The 25,452-nt window shown below is 39.0% G+C and overlaps 1 protein-coding gene across 3 annotated transcripts in view; it reads right to left on the bottom strand.

Annotated features, from left to right (window-relative positions):
* Positions 1–1,312: 1,312 nt before the first annotated feature.
* Positions 1,313–25,452, bottom strand: part of GDAP2 (ganglioside induced differentiation associated protein 2) — a 28,774-nt gene continuing 4,634 nt past the window's right edge. Inside the window, exons 3-14 of one of the 3 annotated variants that reach the window (XM_059673749.1) lie at positions 24,771–24,910; positions 24,189–24,342; positions 23,692–23,780; positions 22,339–22,415; positions 20,082–20,241; positions 19,299–19,455; positions 17,338–17,414; positions 16,496–16,572; positions 14,743–14,882; positions 12,953–13,007; positions 8,184–8,327; positions 1,313–6,391 (exon numbers count right to left, since the gene is read on the bottom strand). In XM_059673749.1, coding sequence (XP_059529732.1) covers positions 6,344–6,391; positions 8,184–8,327; positions 12,953–13,007; positions 14,743–14,882; positions 16,496–16,572; positions 17,338–17,414; positions 19,299–19,455; positions 20,082–20,241; positions 22,339–22,415; positions 23,692–23,780; positions 24,189–24,342; positions 24,771–24,910 — 1,318 coding nt within the window. In that variant the 3' untranslated portion in view covers positions 1,313–6,343. Of the gene's footprint in view, positions 6,392–8,183; positions 8,328–12,952; positions 13,008–14,742; positions 14,883–16,495; positions 16,573–17,337; positions 17,415–19,298; positions 19,456–20,081; positions 20,242–22,338; positions 22,416–23,691; positions 23,781–24,188; positions 24,343–24,770; positions 24,911–25,452 lie in introns of those variants that run through there. The other 2 variants (XM_059673750.1, XM_059673751.1) reach the window with 2 other exon arrangements.

Genomic DNA, 25,452 nt, shown 5'->3' with positions numbered 1-25,452 from the left:
AAAAAAAAACACACACCAACAACAAACCCTTCTGTAGAGGACATGAGAGGGAATGTCCAAGTCAAGCAGTTGTGCAAACAGTTAAACCAGAGCTCTCGCAAGGGTGGCGAGGTCATTCTGAAGCCACCTACTGCCTGTGTTGTCTGCTGTGAGCCCAAAGCGCCTTCCCCTGCCTGGGCCAGGCCTCCATTTCTTCATCTGCAAAGTGATAGGATTGAGCGGTTCTCAACTGTTTGAGAACCAATGCCTCCTTTCATAATCAATTTTAATATCTACCTTACTATTAGAAATAAAATGCATAGATAACATAACCCACCTAAAAACAATGCTTAAAAAAAATCAGTGTTATTTATAATAAGCATTTTCAAGTACATCTAAACTAGAAGACATAACGAAATAGTCAAAATGCTTTACATACCTACTTATAAAGAATAAATTCGGATTTAAAGACGCAAAAAACCTGAGGGCATTTCACCCAAGTAGTAAAGGAAAAGTTATAATAAAATAGTCTTTTAAAAAAATATACTGTATAGATATTTTTATTGATTTCAGAGAGGAAGGGAGAGGGAGAGATAGAAACATCAATGATGACAGAGAATCATTGATCGGCTGCCTCCTGCACATCCCACACTGGGGATCGAGCCTGTAGCCTGGGCATGTGCCCTGACCAGGAATCGAACCGGGACCTCCCGGGTCATAGGCTGGTGCTCAACTGCTGAGTCATATCAGCCAGGCAAACCAGTCTTATTTGTATTTAGTAAAAGAGGAAAATAACTTGACCTGAAGTAGGCGCCTAACCTACATCAAATAACAAACACTGAAATGGGGGAAATCAGGTAGCCCTGGGCCTCGTCTGCAAATGTGAAGCCAGAACCGTTGTCTTCTGCTGTGAGGGATGAGGCTCTGACTGATCACGTGTCTTTGACCTTGAGAACCCACAGGGGTGGATGAAGAGGCATGCGGTCATTAAACTCCAAAACCTTGCAGACGGGGAAAGAGGCTGGATTGGAAAAAGAATCAATAACCTCTGCAGTATAGATTATTACCATGTTTAGAGGGAAATAGTTTTAAAACAGAATTTAATGTCGGCCTCATTTCTGGTGTCTCCACTATTTTAATAATCTATGCAAATACAGTACAGTAAGGAAAGAACTTGAATTGGATACACGTTATCCTTTCTAAAAAAGTAACTGACTTCCTCTTACAACCCTCTCCTGGTTATTTTTTCCCCATCACCCAGTGAGAAAAAACAGCAAAAGAATAATAATAATAACAACAATAATAATAATAATAAACCAAGCCTGCATGTATGTTCGTTTTTTCAGAACTCCAGAATTTATTTAGAAAACTAGGAAAAGATAGAAGACTTACTAACATCTATTTTAAAGAACAGTTAAAGCAAGTTTTTCAAATAGGTTTCACAAATTTAAGATGCTTACGTACTATTTCTCAGAACTATCAGGGAACATCAGGATAATACTGGTTGGGGGGAAATTCTTTTCCTGCAGAAACTGTCTCATGATTCAGGGCGAATCCCATGCTGTCATTAGTTACAGATCATAGATGAGCACGATAATAGACACGTTGGCCTCATGGCCACACCATCCCTTTACTAGACCGCAACCTAGCATGACAACTTGTAAATAAAGTTTATATTTATTTAGTGTCAATTTGGTTATTAGCACATCCACACAATTGTTAAAAGGAACCTTAGCCATTTCCCCTCCACAGAAACATTAATTTTGTAACAAATATTGAGAAAATAGTATTTAAGATTAAAAACTTATAAGCAACTGATATTGATGGTCTTTATTAAATAACTTTTCATAAGAGTATGAGCTTTGGAGTCAGACTTGAAGTTGAATCCTGATTTTACTACTCAATATATAAAATAATATAAAGACCTTAGCAAAATGTTATTTTTTCTAATAAAAGTGATGGTAGCTAGCACTTATAAACACTATGCATAAAAAACAAAACAAAAAAAAATCAACACTATGCATGCTTCATGAACATTATTGCATTCATCTCTCTTAATTATTCAAGGAGAATTATTATCCCTATTTAATATGAAAACTGAGGCTCAGAGAAGGTTGAGAAGCATGCCCAAGGTCTGAACCCCAGATATGTGAGAAGCCACAGCACCGATGCTACTAACCACCATTAAAAATTCTGTGGGGATATTACGGGTACCTACCTGAAAATTTGAAAACATTTATTCGTAAAGATAGATGTTCCCCCATGTTTATTGCAGCATTATTCACAGTGGCCAAGACATGGAAACTGACATGTCCTTTGACAGACGATTGGGTAAAGGAGATGTGGTACAAATATACAATGGAATACTACTCTCCATAGAAAAGATGAAATACTGCCATTTGGGACAACATGGATAGATCTTGAGAATATCATGCTAAGCGATATAAGTCAGACAAAAAATGTCAAGAACCACATGATTTCATTCATAGGTGGGATACAAAACCATATGATTTCACTCATATGAGGAAAGCAACAAATGAACAAATGAGAAAAACAAACAAACACTCATAGACAGTATGGTGGTCACCAGGAGGAGTAAAGGGTCAAGGGGGTCAAATATATGGTGATGGAAGGAGGTCTGACCTTGGGTGATAAGCACACAATGCAATATACATAAATGTGTTACATATCATACACTTGAAACTCATATAATTTTATTAGCCAATATCACCCCAATAAATTTAATTTAAAAAAATTAAAATGTTCTTGTGGGGAGATGGAAGGAGGAAGGGACAAAAGGCGGGAAGAAAGTGTGAGTGTGTGTGTGTGTGTGTGTATGGTTAGGCCTACTAGGCCATCCTTATAATTTCTGAGTTTTTTATTTTTTTTATATGACCTAGATTACAGATAGAACCCTCCTTTATTCTTCATGGGCTCAGGCAATCGCAAACCGAGAATCAATCATATGCCATGAGGTACTAGTACATACCAAAACTGTCGGTACAGCTAAAAAACTCTCCTGCATGTTAATTATAATGACCGTAACTTAAGGGAACCACAATCAGAAACTTCCTGGCTAATCCCAATTTTAGAGGTTTATATGCTGTAGTCCTTTTGGTCCTTAATACAATCAATCCACTGCACCTAGAACCATCCAATTCTTCTTTCTAATACTTCAAATTCTAATAATTTCTGTTTATATAGTAGGCAATGTAAACTCTATATACATACATACACAATGTACCAAGGGAAACACGAAAAGTGGTTTTTAGCCTATATTGAAGCTACACTTTATCGCTTTCCTGTTAACTGTTGCAAAGAAAAGTTTAAACCATTAGGTACAGTTTGAATTCATTAAATAATATTTGAACAAATAAAAAACAAATAGAAATAGGCTAACCATTTTTTTCTACTAAAGTGATTACACTCATCCATCTCTACAAATAGGAGATATTTTAATCCTTTTAGATTTCAGGTATTTGATAAAAAAATCTACATCCATTTTTCTTATCAAAAATATTCTGAAAATCCTCTGTTGATCACTCTCAAACTACTGGAGATGGATTCCTTAAAAAAACAACAACACACAAATAAATAAATAGAGCACCAGCCAATGAACTAAGATATACATTAAAGCAAAATCTTTAAAATATGAACCACTTTGGCCTCTAGACACTAAGAGTCTAATAAAAACTAAGCTTTTTTTCAAGGTTATTTTTGCTGTCAAGAAACTTAGATATAGATGAGTTCAGAAGAATCCAAACATATGCTGAAGCAAGAAACATACTTGTCTTAAAAATCGTATTATGCCTTGCATGAATTAATGAATGGATTAACTTAACGTCTTGTAAGTTGTTTCTTCAATTCAACTAAGCATTTGGCATGACCAAAGTTTAACTGAATTAAGGACTGGGTGGTGCTTTGAATTAACATCAGATGCTAGTGGTCATCCCCACCCAGGCACCCTTTCATCCTCAAGTCCATCCTTGAACATGGCGTGTGTTGTCCAGGCATCCACTGCTCCACAGAGGCAGATAGGCACTGAGCATTACTTAATCGTTTCAATATCGAGGTCACTGTGTTCCACTCCTAGGATCTCAGTACACCGAGAAACAACTTCATTACATAACACTTCAGGCAGCAGGATAACACAAACTTGGTCCCACACCAAATTTAGTTTCATTGAGAAGAGCAGCCCTTAGCTTTAGTCTCCATTTAATTATGAAACGTGGTTGACATGTACGTAGTCCTCTACTACCTTTCTACCCTAGGACATCAATTGAACTAGAATCTCAGGATATGGAGACTCCTGCTTGTGCCACTGGTATACTCACCACAAAGGGACATCCTTTCAAAAGGATTGCCTATAAGAAACTGTCCGTGTAAATGTGTTTCCATTCAAATGGCGAAGTAGCTTGCAGCCTCTGTTATCTATAGAGGAAATGATTCGGGCCAGGTGCCCATGTGAAGGAGCCAAGTCCAGCTTTAACCACGAAAAGCTGGCATATTTTTATAACTGCCTCCAGGGAAAAGATGCCTCAAACATGACCTAACAATTGCCTGGAGCAGATGAAGTTAATTTTTCAGATTCACAAGGCTCAAGGCTCACGGGGTTAAGGGATTACTATTCGAGAGGAAGCTTAACACCAGACTTCTGACTGGCTCACTGGACCCGATGACCTAAGTCATCAGGAAGTCCTTAACAAACAAGCAGTACATAAGGAACAAGTGGTTTTGATTTCCCACAGAAAGCAAATGTGTTCACTCCACGCAGAAGACAGGCGCGCGTACCTTAGAAATGTAAAGTCCCGTCTCATTTATATGGGAAAACAGGGGATGCAGTTAACACAACCAAAGGGGACTTCTCTATCACAAACAACGAGAAGTTGTTTCTTTTACTTCCACTGAAGAATTAATTTGGGCAAAGGGAACAGGCCCTTGGGAGCACCGATCCTGGGCACTTTAGACCTGATGTCTACACTTGCTTCTCCAAAATGCCAATGGACATGCCGGGGTGAAGGGCATGGAGGGGACGAGGACACCCAGATGGAAATGATAATGGTGTGACCTTAATTGAAGAAGACATGCTTAAAATGGCCAGCAGATGCCTCTCATTAAAGTGCAGCGCTGGGGGAGGAGGCCAGAAGAAATCTGGACGAAGAGGAAGGAGGTCCTCAGGGTTGGGATTTTGCTCTAACAGCTCTTGTCCCAAAAGAAAAGAGTCACTCTAAAGATGCCAAGGACAAGGGGAAGGGCTTGTAGCACTCCCTCAAGCATATTTATTATCATTGAAAAAAGTAACTGAAGACACCCTACCCCAAGAACTCCCCTAGCATTCTTCATCCAAAGACATCAAAAGCCCTTTCTAAATGCTGCCCTCATGACACCTCTGTGAGGTAGGGAGCATAATTCTACTTTTACCCATAAGCAAGCTAAGGCACAGGGAGAGCCTGAGTGACAAACGTGGTCTGGAATTTCGTTCCATGCACACACTCCCTCCACACTGATGTGGGCAACTAGGAAGGGTCCTTACAGGGGGCATTTCTAAGAGCCAAACAGGGTCGTGCATGACTCTGGGAAGACCGCACATCTCCAAAGGCTCCCAGATGCCCTCCACTTTAGGGGACCAATATGCACGGTCCCCTTGAATAAGGAGACCGAGTCACCCATGATTATAGGAAAAAGGCTGAAGATACCTACCATCTTCCTGTTTCCCCCACCGCTGAGACCAGAACAATCTTAACAAACCACACGCTCCAAGGAACTTCAGTTCTTAAACCTTCGTCTTAACTGGTGCAGTAAAATTCTAAGACCTATATTTAGCTCGTGATGTTGACGTTTCTTATCAGTTCATTTCCAAATCCTTGGTCCCAGACAATTCTCTTTTATCATAACCACCTTATCTGTATAAAACGTGATGCCAGGATCTGACGCAAATAATGCATCCGGTCAGCATACATTGGTTCTATATATTTTGAGACAGGCTCAAGTACACAAAGGAAGCGTGCAATGTTAAAGAGAGGGTATGAGTGACATGGGTGGCTTGTCTAATGGAGAATCCAGGGTCCTTTCAGGAAACTGAAGATACTCAAAAGTTGCTCCCCAATTGCTATGAACAACCCTCTACAAATGAACATTTTCATTTGATACAAATATACAAAGTTAAAATAAGTGTGCAATTCAGAATGGCCTACCGTTTTCAGATTGCTTATGTGCCAGAAAATATACAGTCAATAAAAAAATACCAGAGAGGTGGGCACAAAAGGCTCTCTGGATCTGTACAGCAAAAATGAGTATCACTTCAGCAGGTAGTGATCCGTGGAGAGGGTGGTGTCCTTGGGAACCAGGGCTGGGAGAGGGCAGGTCACAAGTCTGGGGATGGGGGATACGACGTATAGTAAGGCCCATTTTCCTGTGGGAAGAAAAAAAGACAGGAACCCTACGTCATAAGATCACTTTAACTGGGAACATAAAAGAAAGGGATTTAGAGTCAATGACTTAATACATATAAAATGTCTAGCTCAAGCCATCAGAGCAGTTCCCCGGTAATCAGAGTTGGTGCACAATAGGTAGAGATGATCAGGATGATGGATGATGATTTTTTAAAATAACATTACCACTTACTGAATATTCTATATGCTAGAAACTTTATCAGCATTTTTCTGAATCCCTTATCCCTTACATCCTCACAGAATGCTATGAAGTAGGTGACACCCTCATCTTACAGAGAGGAACCGGAGGCTCACACAGGCCACCTAGCTAGTCACCAGAAGAGCCCGCGTTTGAATCCATGGCTAATGGAATACAGCACACAGATTCTTTGTTGTTAGACTGCGTGATCTTACTGTGTGCTGAATCTTAATATAGAGTCACAAAACAAAAGGAACGATTGCTGAAGAATTTAATAACCATAACTTTCTTGGCAGAAATGAGTCTTCTCCATAACACGCCTGAGCGTCCAGGCTTGTACCGATTACAGGTCTCAGGGCGCTTAGTTCAAGATCAAAATAGAGAATTAAATGCCAGAGCTTTAATGTCAAATGTAGAAAGCACCGCATCCATGTCAGGGGAATTTCTTGATCTCATTTTGGCTAACTTTATCTTAATAAAAATCAAAGCAGTTAACTTTACAGGAGATGGACTCTAGATTCCATTTATAAGATTGGAGATTCATTTCTCATTTTTAAGGAAAGCATTTCTTTGACAAACAATGTATTTTTCAGGAAACCTTAAACAGAAAATGTATAGCATTAATGTAAGATAGCAGTTGGAAATGGAGAATGAGGGGCAGGGTGAAAATGGCACTGCTCTATGGTATATTTACATGACAGCTGGTGAGGAGCATTAAGTCCACCCAGTCTTTTTAAAATATATATACATATATATTTTATATATCATTGATCGGCTGCTTCCTGCACGCCCCACACTGGGGATCGCGCCCACAATCCCAGCATGTGCCCTGACCAGGAATCAAAAGTTGACTCCTAGTTCATAGTTTGATGCTCAACCACTAAGCCACGCTGGCCGCACCAACCATAAGATTTTATTAGCCATCAGAACACGTGAAATACTTTGCTCATAAAACAAAGAAGAACAGAAATCATAGCTGAAGTTAAAGAAGTTAGAGATAAAATGTGTTGTAGGATATTTATCTTACTGTATCCATGTTGTTCAATAATTCAGGAATAATAATTCACTTCAACTTAATATAGCCTTCCAATATCTTCCCTGGTTCATACATAAAGATATGTAACCAGCAACAATTAAATAAGAAGACTAAGGATCTTTTGACCAAGCAAAATGAAACTTTTAGTAAAGACTAAGACAGGCTACCTGATTTACAATTAATATTGAAAATGGACATCAATCGATTCTTCTGGTTCTATTTATGGAGATGAATAGCCATTCAATCTTAAGATAAGTAGGTAGAGGTATGTCTGAAAGATGGTAGAAAAATTCACAACACAACCCAGGACTGGCTTCAAAATTATTGCAGAAAAATCTGCCATTGAAAAGTTTATTGGGGGAGAAGCCCTCTTTTAGGATAAAGTGTTTTCCTAAGAATGTTAATTGATACAATCAAGTTTATAAAAACACACTAATTGCATTAATATCATCTTACAATGGAAGGATGTCCTTATAAGCCCTGCTCTGCAGAGCAGTTAGGAGCCTGCAGCAGGGCAGGGAGAACTCCTGGTACTCACCCTGGCATCATATTCAAGGACAAAAGGAGGAAAGTCGATCTGTTCTGGCGAGATGGCAGAAAACAGCTGGTGGAGGCTGTCCACATGGTGGACTTTGTCCTTCAGTCCTGAGACAGAAAAGGTGGTAAAAAACCATGTTGATACCTGATTAATAGAAGAGAAAATAATTTAAGCCAGTGGCCAGAACTTAGAAATACAAACATGAGTTTGAGAATTTATAACAGATAAAAACTGTATTTCAAAATTGAAACTGAGCTCAGAAGCATCTCGTAATAAACAGTGTTTTTCAAAATGCAGGGTGCTGTCCGTCAGTGTCGGTGTGATTCGCTTTAGATGACCATGACCAGCATTTAAAGAAAGAGACGCACTAGCGTGCCCACTACTCGGCACTGCAGTAAAGAGCTGTGTCCCATGAAGCTTGGTTTCCATTGTGTCGCTATGCTCCTATGCGAGTAGTATATCGTGACACAAGTGCGTCTACAATTACAAAAATAAACTGTTCTTCAGTCTGAGACTCAGTTTCTTAATCCATAAAATTGAGCAGGTCAGCTCTCCATACTTTTAAATGATTCTTAAATACACAGGTCTATGAAAGGACTCTTGAATGTGCTGCACCGTAGAGACGTGGGGGTGGGTGGAAAATTCAAAGAGAAGATTGGGTCGGGGAAGAATCCTACAATCTCTGAAAGAAGCTTTTCTCCCATTTCCTCCTTCACATTCTTCAGGTATTAGCAAGAGAAAATTACTCAAAGTAGACGGAAGCGGAAACCCAGTTAAAAGTTTTCTGTTCAGGGAGACTCAAGAACACTGTCTTCACTTTTTCCATTTTAGTTTTCGAGAGCCTGGTTTATTTACAAGTTATAAATACACATTCAGTTGGGTAAATTGAATTCCTTAGTATCTACTATTTTAAGAAACTAAAGAAAATTAAAAATTTGAAAAGGACTGCTGAGTTCGTTTGTGAATGCTAGAGATTATTTCATCCAGTTCTTTACAGACATAAAACCAAGAACACAGGATCCCCAACAATATAAACCAGGAAAAGATGGTTCACACGAGTAATGGTAATCCACTGGAGCCAGAATCAAGGATGGTTTAAATCCCATTAGCTTGCTGTCTATTAGTAAGTTTCAAAGGAGAAAAAGAGCAGTGATTTATATGTGCAGCCAATTATCACTCTGGGTGGGGTGGCCTGGAAAAAAATCTGAGGAGTATGGACATCAGAACAGCGTGATTCGATTGCTTTATTACCCCTTGATTTCATCTCATTATAATAAGAAACACTCCATTGATAGTTTTTGACTTAGCTTAAAACAAGAGTGGATTTCATTACACATGGGTTTTATTCTCTCACTCCCTCATTTTCCCAAAATGTTACTGAGAGGCAACAGGATGGCTGTCACTTTACAGACCTGGTCCTCAGCCTCTGCCCACCCTGCGTTCACCCTGACTCTTAGCTGGAGCCATTCCAATGTTTGGATGAGAAACTCAACAAGAATTCTGTAAACCATGAGAAATCCCAAAGTGGAAAACATCCCTCACTGAAGTCTTCACTCATCTCTTAATTATGAAATACAACAAGGACTTTTCACTACTCCTCTTACTTAAATTTCTCCACAATGCTCTAAAATAAAGACTACTTCTACCATCTTTGATGCTTTTCCCATCCACTGGCTCCCACGGCATTAGTCAAATCTTGGTTTCCTTGTTGATTTTTAGATTTATTTCCCAGTCTCCTTCCCTGATGCTAGGGCTCTGTCTGCAGTTGTCCTCTTTGCTCTAAGCCTCTCTGTGATTTTATTCATGAACATTAAGGGCTAAAGCTCAGTTTACTTGATATTGACTCTCAAAAATATTTCCCAATCCATGACCCTATATCTGATGCCACCTGGGAGTCATGGATGCCACATTGCTCTCACTCCTGCTAATCTAATTAATCACTAAATCCTGGGTTTTTATGCCCCTGGGTTTAGACAATGATATACTCTTTCTTTTTTTTTCTTTTCTTTTTGCCTAAGACCAGGTCTTGGCAAACTTTTGCAAAGGAACCTATAGTAAATATTCTAGAATATTAGTTTGATAAGAAAACTTCACTAGTCAGGCCTGAAGACACAGGCATGGATTTGGACAACAGTAGGCACACAGAACTGATGTAATGGTGAGAGGTGAGGTAGGGAAAGTCCCCAAGGATGCCCCCCTGGTTTCTGGCTCAGGTACCCTGGTAGGCAGTGGTCGCATTTACTAAGATAGGGAATATAAAAAGCAGTTTAGGAGGGAAGGAGGGAGGCAGGAGAACATGCTGAACTTCAGAGGCCTGTGGGACATCTAAGTGAAGATACCTAGTCAGTATTTCAACATGCAGGTCTAAGTACAGGAATGATGAGGATAGCTAACATTTGCTGAGTGTTCAATCTGGGTCAGTGAATGTTTTAAGCATTTTACATGTATTACCTTCATCCTTCCAACACCCTAACAAGGTAGGTACTATTATCGCTCCCATCTTATAGAAGGTGAAATGAAAGCATAACTTGCCTGGGATGAGAAGCTGGTAATCTGTAGAGCTGGCATTAGAACCTACATTATTACCTCAACCTAAAACCCTTGCTTTTAAACATTGGGCTTTCCTGCATCTCCAAGACCTTTATTTGGGAATTGCACATATTCTAGAGGCTTGTTGAAGACACAGAAAGGAAAGAAGGTACAGAATGAAAGGAAAGGGCAGAGTGTTTGGGAACACTAACACTCAGAGGAGGAGCAGAGAAAGAGGGGGGCGGAGGACCCTGAGCAGGAGCAGCTAGGAGGAGGAAAACGAGGCAAAGTGTTTGGAGGAAGAAGTGGTCAACTGTGTCTAAGGCTGCGGGGAAACAGGTTACACAAAGACAGAAAAGTGTCTACTGGGTTAGGAACAGAGATGACCAGTGATGATGGTGTGAGCAGCCGCAGTGGAATTTCGAACCAGACGTAGTAATTTAAGATGTATGAAAAATGAAAATGGTGAGCATAGAACATAGATTACACTAAAATTTGGTTGTAAAGAAGAAGAGCGATGACTGGAGACTTTAGAGTGTTTAAAAATTGATGAGTTAGATGCAGAAAAATGGGAAAGAGGAGAATTACTGGAGAGAGCTTCCTGAGGAGATGGGAATGTATTGTGCAGTTAGGAGTGCCCGCCCTGGAATTAAAATGCCTGAATTCAAATCCTGCCTTTGCTATCTATCAGTTGCTTACCTTGGACAAGCAATTTAGTGTCTCTAAGCATCAATTTCCTTGTCTGTAAAGTGGGAAGATGACTACCACTGCTGCAGAGATATATTATTGTAAGGCTTACACAAGATGATTCACAGGAAGAGCTGGCGGATAGTGAGTGACTAGACGACGTTAGCTATTGTTATTACCATGGGATCCAGAGACTGCCCTTCATTAAGAAACACTTGTGTTGCCGAAACCGGTTTGGCTCAGTGGCTAGAGCGTCGGCCTGCGGACTGAGGGGTCCCGGGTTCGATTCCGGTCAAGGGCATGTGCCTGGGTTGCGGGCATATCCCCGGTGGGAGATGTGCGGGAGGCAGCTGAGCGATGTTTCTCTCTCATCGATGTTTCTGGCTCTCTGTCTCTCTCCCTTCCTCTCTGTAAAAAATCAATAAAATATATTTAAAAAAAAAGAAAAGAAAAGAAAAGAAACACTTGTGTGACAGAACAAGGAGGTAATGAAAGGACTAGATGGCAGTTGGTTTGGGGTGCGAGAGAGAAGATAGGGAGAAACCTCCCTACTGAGGTTTCTATGATCTTAAGACCAAGGCAAAGCATCTGCTGGAGTGAGCACTGCGGGTAGGTCAGGGCTTGAGGAGAGCAGACAGCCACACTGGGTCACTGTCAAGTGAACTATCAAAGGGCCTCTAGCAGATCAAGCCCCAAGTCTGATCAGCAGCCCAAATCCCCTGGCTCTGCCAATTTCTCCATCAGTGCTCGGCAACCCAGATACGGGAGTGATGAAAGCAAATGATGTACTATCTCAAGATTAATGGGCAAGTGTGATGAAAGGGTGAGAGGTTATAGGTTAGTTAGGCACTGACAAAAGTGGCTGAAGTGATGGAACATGGGTGTTAGACTGGATGAGGGGGAAAGTGGGGGGGTGGGGGGGGCAAAATCAGGACAAAAAAGAGATGACATTTTCAGTAAAAGGGCCAAAGGACTAGATGTCTTAATGAAGTCAAGATGTAGGATCACATATTAGGGATGGAGCTGTGAGCCAGATGGCTAGATTCTAACTCTCATCATCTTGGAGGCTAACATACAAGGCAGAAAATAAAACATGTGATTTGAATTAAAAACATAACAATGATAGAAGACTATAAAATCTTAAGGGGGTACAATGCAGGAGTACCAACTAGGTACAGGACTGGTCAGGGGAGGTTTTCTATGCAAAGTAATTGTTGAGCTGAGATCTGGAGGACATATTAAGTTAGCCATGAGTAGAGGAAGGAAAGTGAATTCTGTACCAACAACATGAGCAACGTCCAGATGAACAAAGAGCAAGAAGAAGAAAAGATGGAGACGTCATGGCTTGTGAGGATTGTCTACAAAGACACTAGAATTAAATGAGACCAACATCAGGACCACAGCTCAAGATCACTTAACAAGGAAGGGTAAACAAAGAAATTAGCAGTCATAGTGTGACAGCAAGAATTAGGACGTTGATATATATATGTCTTAATATGCTAGCATGCAGTGCATTTAAATTCATGATTTAGCTAAAAGGAAAAATACTGTACCTTTGAACGAAATGTTGGATGAACAAAATAAACAGCCTTCAAATTCTTCTTATACCTGATTTAAAATAAAAAAAGGGTCAGTATAAGTCATGCCCCAAACCACTCACCATTATGGACAAGTAACTCTTTGCCTGAGTATATATATTCATTCACGGGGGGGGGGGGGGCGGGGGGTTTAGACAGCTCTGGTTTACGTATTAAATTTTAGGTGAAATGTCAAAAACAATTTAGAGAACATTTTATTATTTAAAGTGTCCGTTTTATAGGAGATACTATGTTTTTCTAGGCTGTAACAGCCATCTATAGGTAGGACAAAGGAAATTCATATTTAACAAGCATTTATTTAATGCCATTTTTCATATGAACCTAAAATCTCTGGGATCGGGTTATTATAAACAACAGTAAAACCACTTAAAATTATAGTAAAAATAGAAACTAAAGTTTCAATGATCATATAACAACAATAGTTATAGGAAGTTGACTGTGTCCCAGAAATTGTACAAAGGCTTTATACTTAATTCTCATAGCAAGTCTATGAACTGACACTGTTTCTATTTTAATTTTCCAAAAGTTACGAGCCATCAACTGGTAGAGCCAGAAGTTGAACCCAGGCAGTATGGCTCCAGAATCACGCTCTTATCCACTACTCTATCTAGCTTCCCCAGGCGTGCCTGAAATCATTTCAACAGCTTGTTAATCACCATTGGGTCGCATAAGGTTAACTGGGGAAGACTTCAGAGAAATAGTACAAACTATTCATTTCACAGTTGAGGCCTCTTCAAAGTTAAAGAGTTGGTTAGAGGTAGAGGCAGAATTATAGTGGAGTGATGCTTCCTTATAAAACCCACATTCAGAGCAAGCTAACGAAGTGTGTGTGAGGTAATGACAACTTTAATATTTCGAATTAAGATGAGATTTAAGGGGCGGAGTAAGACAGTTGGAACTTATGGTAATCTGCCTTCTTTGTACACTAATTGCAATATAGGTTTTTCAATGCAATCCACAAAGACTTTGTGATGCTACCATAATAAAACAACCACCAGGAAGCTGGATTGCATTTTTATTTAGGAAATCTATTAGTGAGAAAAAAATTTAAAGCAGAACATTTTATCTTTGCTGTAGTGGCGTGTCTATATATTCTGGTTAAAATGTCTATTATCATTTTAAGGGAAATATAGTTTAATGAAAATAATTTTCTGGCTCCAAGTCAGTAGCCCAGGGTCAAGTCCAAATTCTGCATTTAATGTTAGGAGACCTTGAGCAATATCCTTCATCTTTCAGAATGTCCATATTTTCCCATCTTTCAAATGTAGATTTGAAATATATCTATATTTATCTAGCTAGAGGAAAGACGAAGTAAATTCATACTTAACAAAGTTATGATAAGCTTATTTTTTTATATGATGCTAGAATCTCTGGGATTAGATTATGAATTAACAAACTCATGGGTCACTAGATCAAATAAAACAATGTTTATAAATATATTTTGATTAAGTGTAACACCTTATAAATAGAAGGTAGCAATTTTATTATTTTATATACAAAGGTTGGTCATGACCCCAAACCTTTTCCAAGGTGTTTGAAAAGCAGGCTCAAGTTTACATATGAATTTACTTAAATGTGGTAAGTTGGAGTTAAGCAGCGCCTACAACTATTAAAATATCTGAACTATGAATGATAAAAGTCTTTGTATATGAAAGACACTTTCACAGAATACACAGTAATGTTTGCTTCAATTAGGAAAGAAAGAAGCTCTTTCCCTCTTCATAATTTGCAAAAAAATAACTAACTTGACATCCACGACATCGTAGAGTTTCTTCAGGAAGTCAGAGTCCAGGTGATTGTATTCGCTTGTCAGTGTGTGAAAATACACTAATACGTATTCCTTCACAGCGATGTGGTCCATTACATGGATAAAGTATAAAAGGGCCTAGAAGATAATGAGGAACAAAGGTAAAGATCCTTTTGCACAGCCGTCTATTTCACAGAGAGAGGAAAAATCCAGATTAAGCTGCTCTATGCCCAGGCAGCGCAGATGGACATTTCACTCTGATGAGCATCAGTTCTCTTTAGGATCTCCAGGAGAGTGAATCGTGCCGCCGCCCAATCATTCTCATGAATGCTACAGTACGATCCCTTTCTTTCTTGCCCTAACAGTGGTTCTCAACCTTCCTAATGCCGCGACCCTTTAATACAGTTCATGTTGTGGTGACCCCCAACCATAAAATTATTTTCGTTGCTACTTCATAACTGTAATTTTGCTACTGTTATGAATCGCAATGTAAATGTCTGATATGCAGGATGTATTTTCAGGGGTCTCGACGCACAGGTTGAGAACCGCTGTTAAGGGATGAAGGAGAAGAACCAGTCTCTATTCTAATAACGCTTCCTGTTACTGAAAAGAATTCTTTGGTCAACTACCAGGTTTTTCCTCTGTAGAATAATGACATCAAAATCATTAGCAGTAGAATTTCTAGACTTTCAATCATTCTTAAAGTTTCTGCTTGAATTCAATGAAAGTCTTTGCAGTCTCTACTGACATAGAGGCTCATGGCTCTCTTATAACTGAGAATTACTGAGAGAGGATATTGTAAGTGACGCCTCACATGGTTCACTTTGAGGGCTAATTTTCTTAGCACCTTTACTGTTGACCTGAATGATGAAAATGAGAACAGGTTGAGCCAGTAGATGGCCGTGGGCTGGGCAGCTTTTCTGGAGCTCTGAAAGACTCAAATGTAATGTAACCCAGATCGGGTAGAGAAATATTCCATTACAAGAAAGATGAAATTTAAGAGAAACAAACACAAAGCAGACATACAATATGGGCAGGGCCAGTGTGACCCAGTGGTGCAGCTATAAACTATGGCAAGGAGGAAGCTAAGAGGTCACAACTGAAAGATTGTTATCAAACAGGCTGTTCCCCAATTCCTCCTCAGGGAGTCCTTGGCATTCCCATGACCGGATTACCATGGATTAGGATCCAACTGCTACCAGTTGTTACCTGGTTTGACCTTATAACACATCTCAGTATTTTATATGAAATGACACATGAATATCTAGACCATCAGGGAAGTGCACACTGACATCAATGCAAGATCTATGTTTTTATTGGCATCAATTACACTATAAGAATGAGTGTTACACAAATTGAGAGTTCTCTCTCTCCATCTCCCTTCCTCACCTCTCTCCTCTCTCTAAAATCAATAAAAATATAAATTTAAAAAGGAAGAAAAGAACGACAGACTTTATTAGTACAATGATAATACAGAAAGATTCCAATAGAAAATTTGCCCGTTACATGATATCCAAACAAAGCAGATGCGTTTTTGGAGATCACATTATGACATCCCAGTATTTCTGTTTCTCCCACAGAGCAAAACCAAACCCCTAACTTCCTGAAATGACACATGCAGATCTGCAGAACCCCAGGGCTGCCACTCCGCCAGAAATATACAATCATCTCACATTCTAAACCCTGATTCCAAATTCACATCCTTCTTTTTAAATCAACATTATTTGTAAAACAGCCTTTCCATGGCTTACCTTGTCCATATCTATTAGTGTTACTGGAATGTTTCTTCCAACCACCACCATCACCGTGCGACCGCAGTTATCAACACCTATAAACAGGAAATGTAAACAGTACCCAGAAACTTTATTCTAGAAGGATTTGTCCTGAGCACCAACCTTATAAAAATAGTCCACACATATGTGAAAGACTGAAAGCCAGGAACATAAGTTTTTCAAATTCCATCTTCAGATTTCTTAGAAAACACTTTTTAGTTTACCTTTAGGAGGTTTTGATGACTGCCCTTATTACTTTTAAGATAAGGCCTCTTATGGGTTTTAAATCAAGGACAGTCAAAGCTAAGGGTGCAGGCAAAGATCTTTTCATATAGAGCTTTTTGTTTAAACTTACAACTTTTAGAGAGAGAGAGAAATATCGATGTGAGAGAGACACATCAAGCAGCTGCCTCCCCCAAGGGAAAAAAAAAAAAACTTACAACTTTTAAAAACATTGGTAATCTGGGGAAACTAAATGGAACTCAAGTATCGTCTGAAAAAAATACAATGGAGAAAGAATGGCAGTCTGAGACCTTTCTTTGTCTCCATTATATATTTATATAAGGTTTGAATTTTGTATAGCAAGTACATGGTACTTTTAAAAGCAGAAAAAAATGTAATAAGAAAAGGACACTAAGAAGAAATGAAGTTGGCCGATATACATCTACCAGTTGAAATTTTCATAGGTTTCATCTTCATTAGTACAAAAACACTTCATTCATAGAAAATGGACAACAGCAGAGAAAAATGAAGTCTCGAACAGCATGCAAGGTAGGGTCCTTAATTAGTAATAGAATAAGTTGCCATATCCACAAGCTCACCTGTTTGGTATAAGGCTTTTAAAGAAGCAATATCCGATAGGTCCTCAGATCTTGCTTGACATAACCAGCGATTATAACTAGAGAAATAAAAGATATAATCATTATAATAAACCCTTGTAAATTAAATTCAACAGTTGGGACCTGTTTTTATCTTGCCCTGTTTTATTATAATGAGGAAGAAGTTAGAGTTGCCGTTATATATGCAGAATCTCTACTGTATATTATTGATAAAATAAGCACAAACGAGTTACTGAGAAAAGGTGTCCATACATATTTAAGAAACCCTTTATGATCAAATGAAGACTACTCATGTAATTGGCTCAGATACCAAGTCTCAAACTAACAGTTTTTAAATACTATTACTCTCCTTTGCAAAAAAAATAAAATAAAATAAAAGCAAAGAGAAAGCCTAACGCAGTAGCAGTTCTACAAAATAGATGTTCATTCATTCAACAAAGATTTGCTCTATGATAGGGGTTGAGAATACTATAGTGAAAAGACACCGTCAGTGCCCTCCAGGAGTTTACTTTGCAGAAGAAAAACGGAAAACGGGTGTGTTGTACATGTTATGTTATATGAGACCACAAAGGGACTAGGTAACTTTTATCTGTGAAGTCCTGGCTTCTTTAATGATTGATTAGTCACAATAGTTGTACTATACCCCCTATACCAGATCACGGGACCACAGTTTGGCATTGGCTAAGAGAATATTCGAAGAAAACCGTTTGCCAGATGATTCTTACACATGGCCTAGAAATCACTGAAACTATCATCTGATTGGAAAAGGCTGTTCATTGGTGACCCCTAGTGGCTACTGTGCTTTTGTTTATATAAATTAAACCATAATAAAGTGAAGACCAGGAACTCAGGAGACACGAAATTCAAACTCTAAGGGACTCCAGAGATCACCTAGTCCAACTCCCACTTTACAGATGGAGGATGACAACCACCACACATCATTAACTATAGTGGATAAATGCTATGCTAGGCTTTGGTTAATTAGAGTCTGAAAAAGCATATAGGAGGCTGCATCTGCTCCAGACTCTATTCCATCTATTCCAACTTATCTCCAGCGAGGTACATTTCCAGAAACCGTCCCTTCTGGACTAACACCTGGAGAATGGGCAGGAGTTGAAGGATGAGAGTATCCCAGTCCAAAGGGATGCCAAGTAGCAAAGCGCAAAGGTAAACTAGACCATGATTTGCTCAGTACTGAAGAGAATAGCAGTGACCAGTTTTAAGAGCCTGCTAAGTATCAGGTGCAGTGCTAAGCTCATGACATTATCCTATTTAATGTTCACAACTGTATAAGCTGTCATCCCCTCAGCCAACCCTATAAGGTAATGGATGATATTAACCATGTATACCTTATGACTTTTTTCTTTCCTTTACCGTTTTTTTGAAAAGCAGCTAGCTTTCCAAGAACTATCAATCCTTGGAAAAGCTTACCCAGAAGTACAAAAGCTACTTTTCTTTGTTTCAAAGAGGATTTATTCAGAATTGCTTTAAAAAAAAAATACCTGAAAGAAATGAAATGCCTTTATAAGGTCCTGAGGATAAATCGAGGAGAAATAAAGCTCTTCTAAATGTAATAAAACTGTAGATTATGTTTTAATTATAAACATAGTCAAGCCGGTTAAAACCTTTGTAAGTCTGCCATTCCCGTTCCCTAGCTTCCACTTTTACAACAGAACCTCACCCAGAAGCACCACAATTATTGCAGAGAGAGCAGGAACTCTGAAATCAGACATGCATCTCAACACTGGCTTCAACACATGCTAACTGTGGCCCCCGATAAATTTACTTTGAATTTCTGTTCCACAAAACGGGGACAATATTACCCTCACGGGACTGCCAGGAGGAACAAAGCGGGAAGCATACATGTGGACCAGTCAGCAGACGGAAGGCCCTCTCCTCCCTCCCAGGACCTTCCGTGTCTTTCGGGCCAGAGGGTCCCTTACTTTCTCTGACGCTGCTTCTGCAGGGCTGCCTCTGACAACTGTCCCTGAAGGGTCAGCCTTCGCTGCTTATCAATATCTCCTTCCATTCGGGCAAAAGCATGAGAGCCAATGAAAGAGAGGTCAGCTCCCAAGCCTTCTTCCTCCTCTTCTTGGTCGTCTGTAACAAAAACACCCGCAAGAGAGCTGAGGACAAAACTTGACTGTAAATGCTACAGACAGATTATGAATGCCCAACAGGGATGACTATGAGCTAGCTCAAAAGAACAGAATTCAGGTTATATTTTGAGAATGAAAATGAAATCTGATGTAGGCATCTGGAGAATTGAAATAATGAAGGAAAGCAACAAATGTTTGGGGTCCTTTATCCAGAGCCGTTTAAGGAGGGAGCACCTGACTGGCCAGCACATAACCTCAGTCCTTTGGTCAAGTCACCGAGGACGGAAGATGTTAGGTATGGTTTTAGAAGACCTTGTTGAAGCTGTGGAACATTTTAGATGATCATGTACGGGACTACTGTCTCAACAGTGACCTGTATCAACTTCATGAAGGCAAGAACGTTGTTATATTCACCTTTGAATTTCTATTGCCTAACAGACCTGACATAGACATGTGGGTGTATTTAATTTTTTCAGTTTTATTTAAAGAGTTAATCTTAACAAGAATAAGATGCTTAAAAACCTCTAAGTTGGTCTTGATCTCAGTGTCACACTAACAGACACATACTCCCTTCTGTGATCAATCCCTTCCCTTCCTTAAGAGGGAGATGAGAAAGGCAGAACTCACCTTCCGGGGCCCCAGGTTTCTCACTTATTCGAATCTGCCGTTCAGGTACCACAGGCTCCCCTTCTGCATTTCCAATATCTGCAGGCAGGTATGGCAATGACCGACCCTCCTCCTTTAATGACCTTGGGAAGTACAGAGGGAGCAGCTTTTGGTAAGTAGCCTGTGTCGGAAAAGCAAGACGTTCTGTGACAAATCACGAAGTAATGAAGCAGGCACCTCAGTGCTTAGTGCTGCTCAGACGCTGTGAAGAGAGGGAGGAAGACCTCCCCTGCTCTAAGCTCAGAGCAGATGCTGTCTGGGACCTCCTTCAGTTTTGTGTTAAAGATCAGGACATCATTAGCTAGTTAAACATGGCTCCCATTCCGGCAATTCCCGGTGACTGAACCTGGAATGCGTCCTGCCACCCCTGTCTCCTCCCCACCCTTCACCTTACTAACGACATGTCTTTCAAGATTCGGCTGAGATGCTCCTCCACAATGCTCAGTGAGCCATCAAGGTCCACTGATCCGGTTTAATTTTTGAGTATTTTTTTTAATACTCATTATGGAGAATTGCAATTTCAAGACTTTTATTCTTCTTTAGAGGTTTCCCAAAGAACAAAGGAAAAATTTTTTTAAATTAGAATGAAACTCATTCTATTTTATAATTTCCATATGAGTTGGTTCATTTGACTCATTTATAAATCCATGATACATCATAGGCATTTAGTGCTCTTATTTTTCCTGTATCTTTTTCATCATCCTAGAAATTATTTTATCATTAACCATTAATTATTCCTGATACTAAAAAAAACCCAAAAAACTAAAATAGTATATAAAAAAAAAGAATGATAGAATTGCTTAGAAAAACAATGAAATCATTCAAGAAATCATGTCAGTTTTCTTACTGTTCACCTGTTATATTGCATCATCTTTCATGTATAGACACATAAGAAGAGACACCATTTTTATAGCCTTTTTAAAAAACTGAGATGGAATTCACATACTATAAAATTCGCCCTTTTAAAGTATTATAATTCCATGGGTTTTAGTATATTCACAAAGTTGTAGAACCATCATCATTATCTAATTCCAGAACATTTTCATCATCCTAAAATGAAAACCTAAACTCATTAGCTAGGTCATCCCCATTCCTCCCTCCCTGACACTGGCAACCACTAATCCACTCTCTGTCTGTATGGATTTGCCTATTCGGGACATTTCATAAAAATGGAATACAGTCTGTGGGCTTTTGTGTCTGGCTTCTTTCACTTAGCTAACATTCTCAAGGTTCACCCTCACGGTAGCCTGTATCAGTACTTCATTCCTTCTTACAGCTTAATATTCCATTGTATGTACATACACATTTGTCAACTCATCAGTCGATTACATTTGGTTGTTCCCACTTTTGGGCTGTTATGAAGAATGCTGACATAAATATTTCATGTAGAGTGTTTGTGTGGACAAATGTTTTCAATTTTCTTCTGTCTTTACCGTAGGTGATTAGATGTGACACTGTAAGTTCAACTTTTTGTGGAAATGCCACTGTTTTCCAAAGCAGCTGCACAATTTTACATCCTCACTCGATATGTACGAGGTTTGGATTGCTCTACAGCCTCACCAACACTAGTTATTATCTATGCAATTGCAGCCATACTAGGGAATGAAAAGTGTTTTTTATTTGCAATTTCCTAATGACAAATGTTGTGGAGCATCTTTTCATGTGCTTATTGGTCATCTGGATATCTTTTCTAAAGTAATGCCTTTTTAAAACTTCTGCCCATTTAAAAAAAAAGACTTTTTTAAAAAGCAATTTAAGGTTCAAAACAAAACTGAGAAAGTACAGAGATTTCTCCACCAGAGTGGTATATTTGTTATAACTGATGAGCCTACAATGTCACATCTAATCACCTACGGGTCTTTTACTGATGCCCTTTACCAGGTTAAGGAAGTTACCTTCTATTCCCAGTTTGTTGAGTGCTTTTATCATGAAAGGCTGTTAGATTTTGTCTAATTTCTGCATCTACTGAGAAGATCATGTGGTTTTCTCTTTGATTCTATTATTATTCTACCCACTATTCTATTACTATGGTGCATTACATTGATTGACATTTGTATATTGAACCAACCTTACATTCCTGCGATAAATCCCATTTGGTAACCCTTTTATATGTTGCTGGATTCAGTTTGCTAATAATTTATTAAAGATTTGTGCATCTCTATTCATAAGAGATATTGGTCTGTAAGATTTAAACAATGCAACATAATTAGCAAAATACCTCTTCAAGTTCAGAGACAGCAAATACTACTTTTTCAATGGTCTCCCCATGAATCTCTAGAAATCTCCTTACAGTGCCTAAGGAAAAAAAGAAAAGAAAGATTATTCAAAAAAAAAAAAAAAAAAAAAAGAAGTTACTTACATATAAAGAAAAATCAAACTCTTCAGTTTTATTTTTGTAATGGATACTGCTCATTTCATTCAGGTCTCTGCTCAATGAAAAGATAAGATCTCTGCTCCTCAAGAAGTTCAGTCTAATATAATGTATATAAATAATACTCTATCTACACAATATATAAATTTACTAGGAAATCCTTGAGCAGTACGGATCTTAGTTTTTAAAATAGCTAATTATTAAATAAGACTATTTATTTAAGACTGAGGCCAAGCTCTTGCCCTAAATTCTATACATGCTAATATCGTTGTAATATTTTGGTGGCTATAAGACTTTTAGCTCCTCATATTTATTTTTTGTTTAATGATACATTAGATGTATTTATTAGCTTATAAAACATGTATGAAATAATTGTTAAATCCAAAAATCATAAGACAATAGATAAGAAATGTCATTCTCCAGTTAATAAATCATATATCTATATACACACAGGGAGCAGGGACCTGGTTGCAGGCACAGGATTAAGACAAGAAAGTCAATTTTTATTCTATACTAGAGGCCCGGTGCACGAATTCTTGTACGGTGGGGTCTCTCGGCCTGGCTAGTGATCAGGGCCAATGGGGGCTGGCCAGCCTAGAAGGAGCCACGGGAGGTGGCCGGCCAGCTGGGGGAGGGACCGCAGGAGGGCTCCAGGGCCTATCCAGCCCTCTCACGCAGTCCCAATCAGCTGGACCACAGCAGAAAGCTAACCTATCGGTCGGAGTCTGTCCCCAGGTGGTCAGTGCGCATCATAGTGACTGGTCAAGCGGTCAACTGATCAGTTGGACACTTAGCATGTTATGCTTTTATTATATAGGATATTATATAGGATACTTTTGTATTTTTTCACAAAGATTATGTATTACTTTGGTAATAATAAGTTTTTTATTAAGCTCCCACTATGAATTAGGATTCAAATACCCAAGTATTGGCCATACTTCTTAGCTTGGTTATCACTTTAATAAGCAAATCTTCCATTCAAATGGATAAAAATATCAACACAAGAAAGTAAATTGAGAGGTTTACATTTTATCAATACAAGCTTCCCTGTAGATGTCATGGTCGGTTAACAACTCTTCTTTGGCTATAATTATTTCATTAGTGATACAAAATTTTTAAGTCTCAATTTATGTACAGCCCCCCAACCCCATGTATGAAGTGCTAAGCCAATTGATGCACGGCATCTCCAATATTACTTACGAAGGGCTATGTGTGTGGCATCCTCTAAAGGATAACCTCGTTTTGCAGAATTGATGACACAGAATCCAACAGAAGACATTGACTGCTCTCTGCAACCAAACAGAAAACACAAAAATTATACTACCAACATCCATAATCCACAACTAATTTCAAAATGCAGCTTAACTTCTCCTTCCCTGTCCCTTCAACAAATCTACCATAGTACCTAATGCAATTGCAGTATTTAAGAATTATATTAACTTATAATTTAATTGCACCATGTGGGGGAAATATATTCCACATAAAGACTGAGTAAAATGAGAACAAGTTACATTCTCAAGTCACCCAAAGCCATTCCTGTTACTGCTAAGTTTGAGAAGACAATGGACTCTATCTTCAGGGTCCTCTGAAATTATCTAAATCCCTCAAATTCTGACTCCCGTAGCTAGGCTTCCTTGTAAAACCAGGGCCTTTAACAACGTATGGCATGCTATGGCCAGGGAGCGAGAAGGCCGTACTTGGCCAGCTGAAGGACGTTTCGGTAGCAACTGTACAGGGAGCTCTCGGCTGCTGTGCGGTAGCGACTCTTGTACTTGGGTCCCACCGTGTGAATGATGAACCGGGCCGCTAGATGAAATCCTTTTGTCAACTTGGCTTCACCTGTCCGGCACCCTGGGAGCAATGGAGCACATATGTCATGGTGGTGTTAGAGAGAAAACAACAAAACAATGCATGACACACAGAATAAGAACGTTGAGAAATTTCCGTTAAAAACATGGGTTAAACACATTTACCTGTTCCCAAAATGACAGTGAGCAATACAATAGGTATGAAAACAGAGACGAAAAGAATGGGAGAGAACGTGAAGCAAATTAAGCATCAAAATTTTGGAGGGTAGACAGTCAATGACCTAGAAGTAACTGATTTAGCAACCCAGGGGAACCTAACTGTGCGGAAATGGGGCAATCAATATGAAGAAAGGGGGTGGTACTGAAAGGCAGTGCTGGATTCCAGACAGACTGCTTTCATTCCATTCCAGATCCCACCATGTCCTGCCCAGACTCTTCCTAAGCAAAACACCCTTAAGAAAATCCACTCACCTTTAAGTTTCTGGAGTTCCTCCTTCAAATCAGGCCCTGCCAGCATGAAGATACTTTCTGACACAGGATTCTTATCTGTGAGGTTTTCATTGCTGGTGTTCACAATGGCTGTACAGTTCAGCAATGCCACATCTCCTTTCCTGAGCAAACAATACATAAAGAGCAAGTGTGGGGAAGAGGATGAGATAAGAAGGCTAGTTTCTAATTCTTTCAAAACGTTCTACTCTCAGAAAGACTAATCTGGCATCCTAGATAGATATGTAAAGCAATTCCTACAAGTCTAAAACAAATAAAACCATGTTATTCCTTTGCTTCCTTCACATTTGTTTCATTATAATAAAATGCTCATAGTGCAGAAGTGGTTGGTGTAAAGAGTTTAGACACAGCAGTATTGTGTATAATACCCCAAATATGAAAACAACTAAACTGTCCATCAACTAATAAATTGATAAACTAAATGTGGTGTAGCCATACAATGGGATATTATTTGGCCATAAAAAGTAATGAAGTACTGATTCAAACTACAACATGGATGAATCTTAAAAACATTACACTAAGTCACAATTGATTCAATGTATAGTAAATGTCCAGAATAGGTAAAGCTATATAGAGAAAGGAGGTTAGTGGTTGCCTAGAATTGAGAGATTGTGTATGTGTGTATTTGGGGGTAGAGGAAAGGGAA

The sequence above is a fragment of the Myotis daubentonii genome, chromosome 18, assembly GCF_963259705.1.
Source record: "Myotis daubentonii chromosome 18, mMyoDau2.1, whole genome shotgun sequence".
NCBI classification, from domain to species: domain Eukaryota; kingdom Metazoa; phylum Chordata; class Mammalia; order Chiroptera; family Vespertilionidae; genus Myotis; species Myotis daubentonii.
The sequence above is the reverse complement of the archived record's forward strand: the minus strand, read 5'-3'. Positions and strand labels throughout refer to the sequence as shown.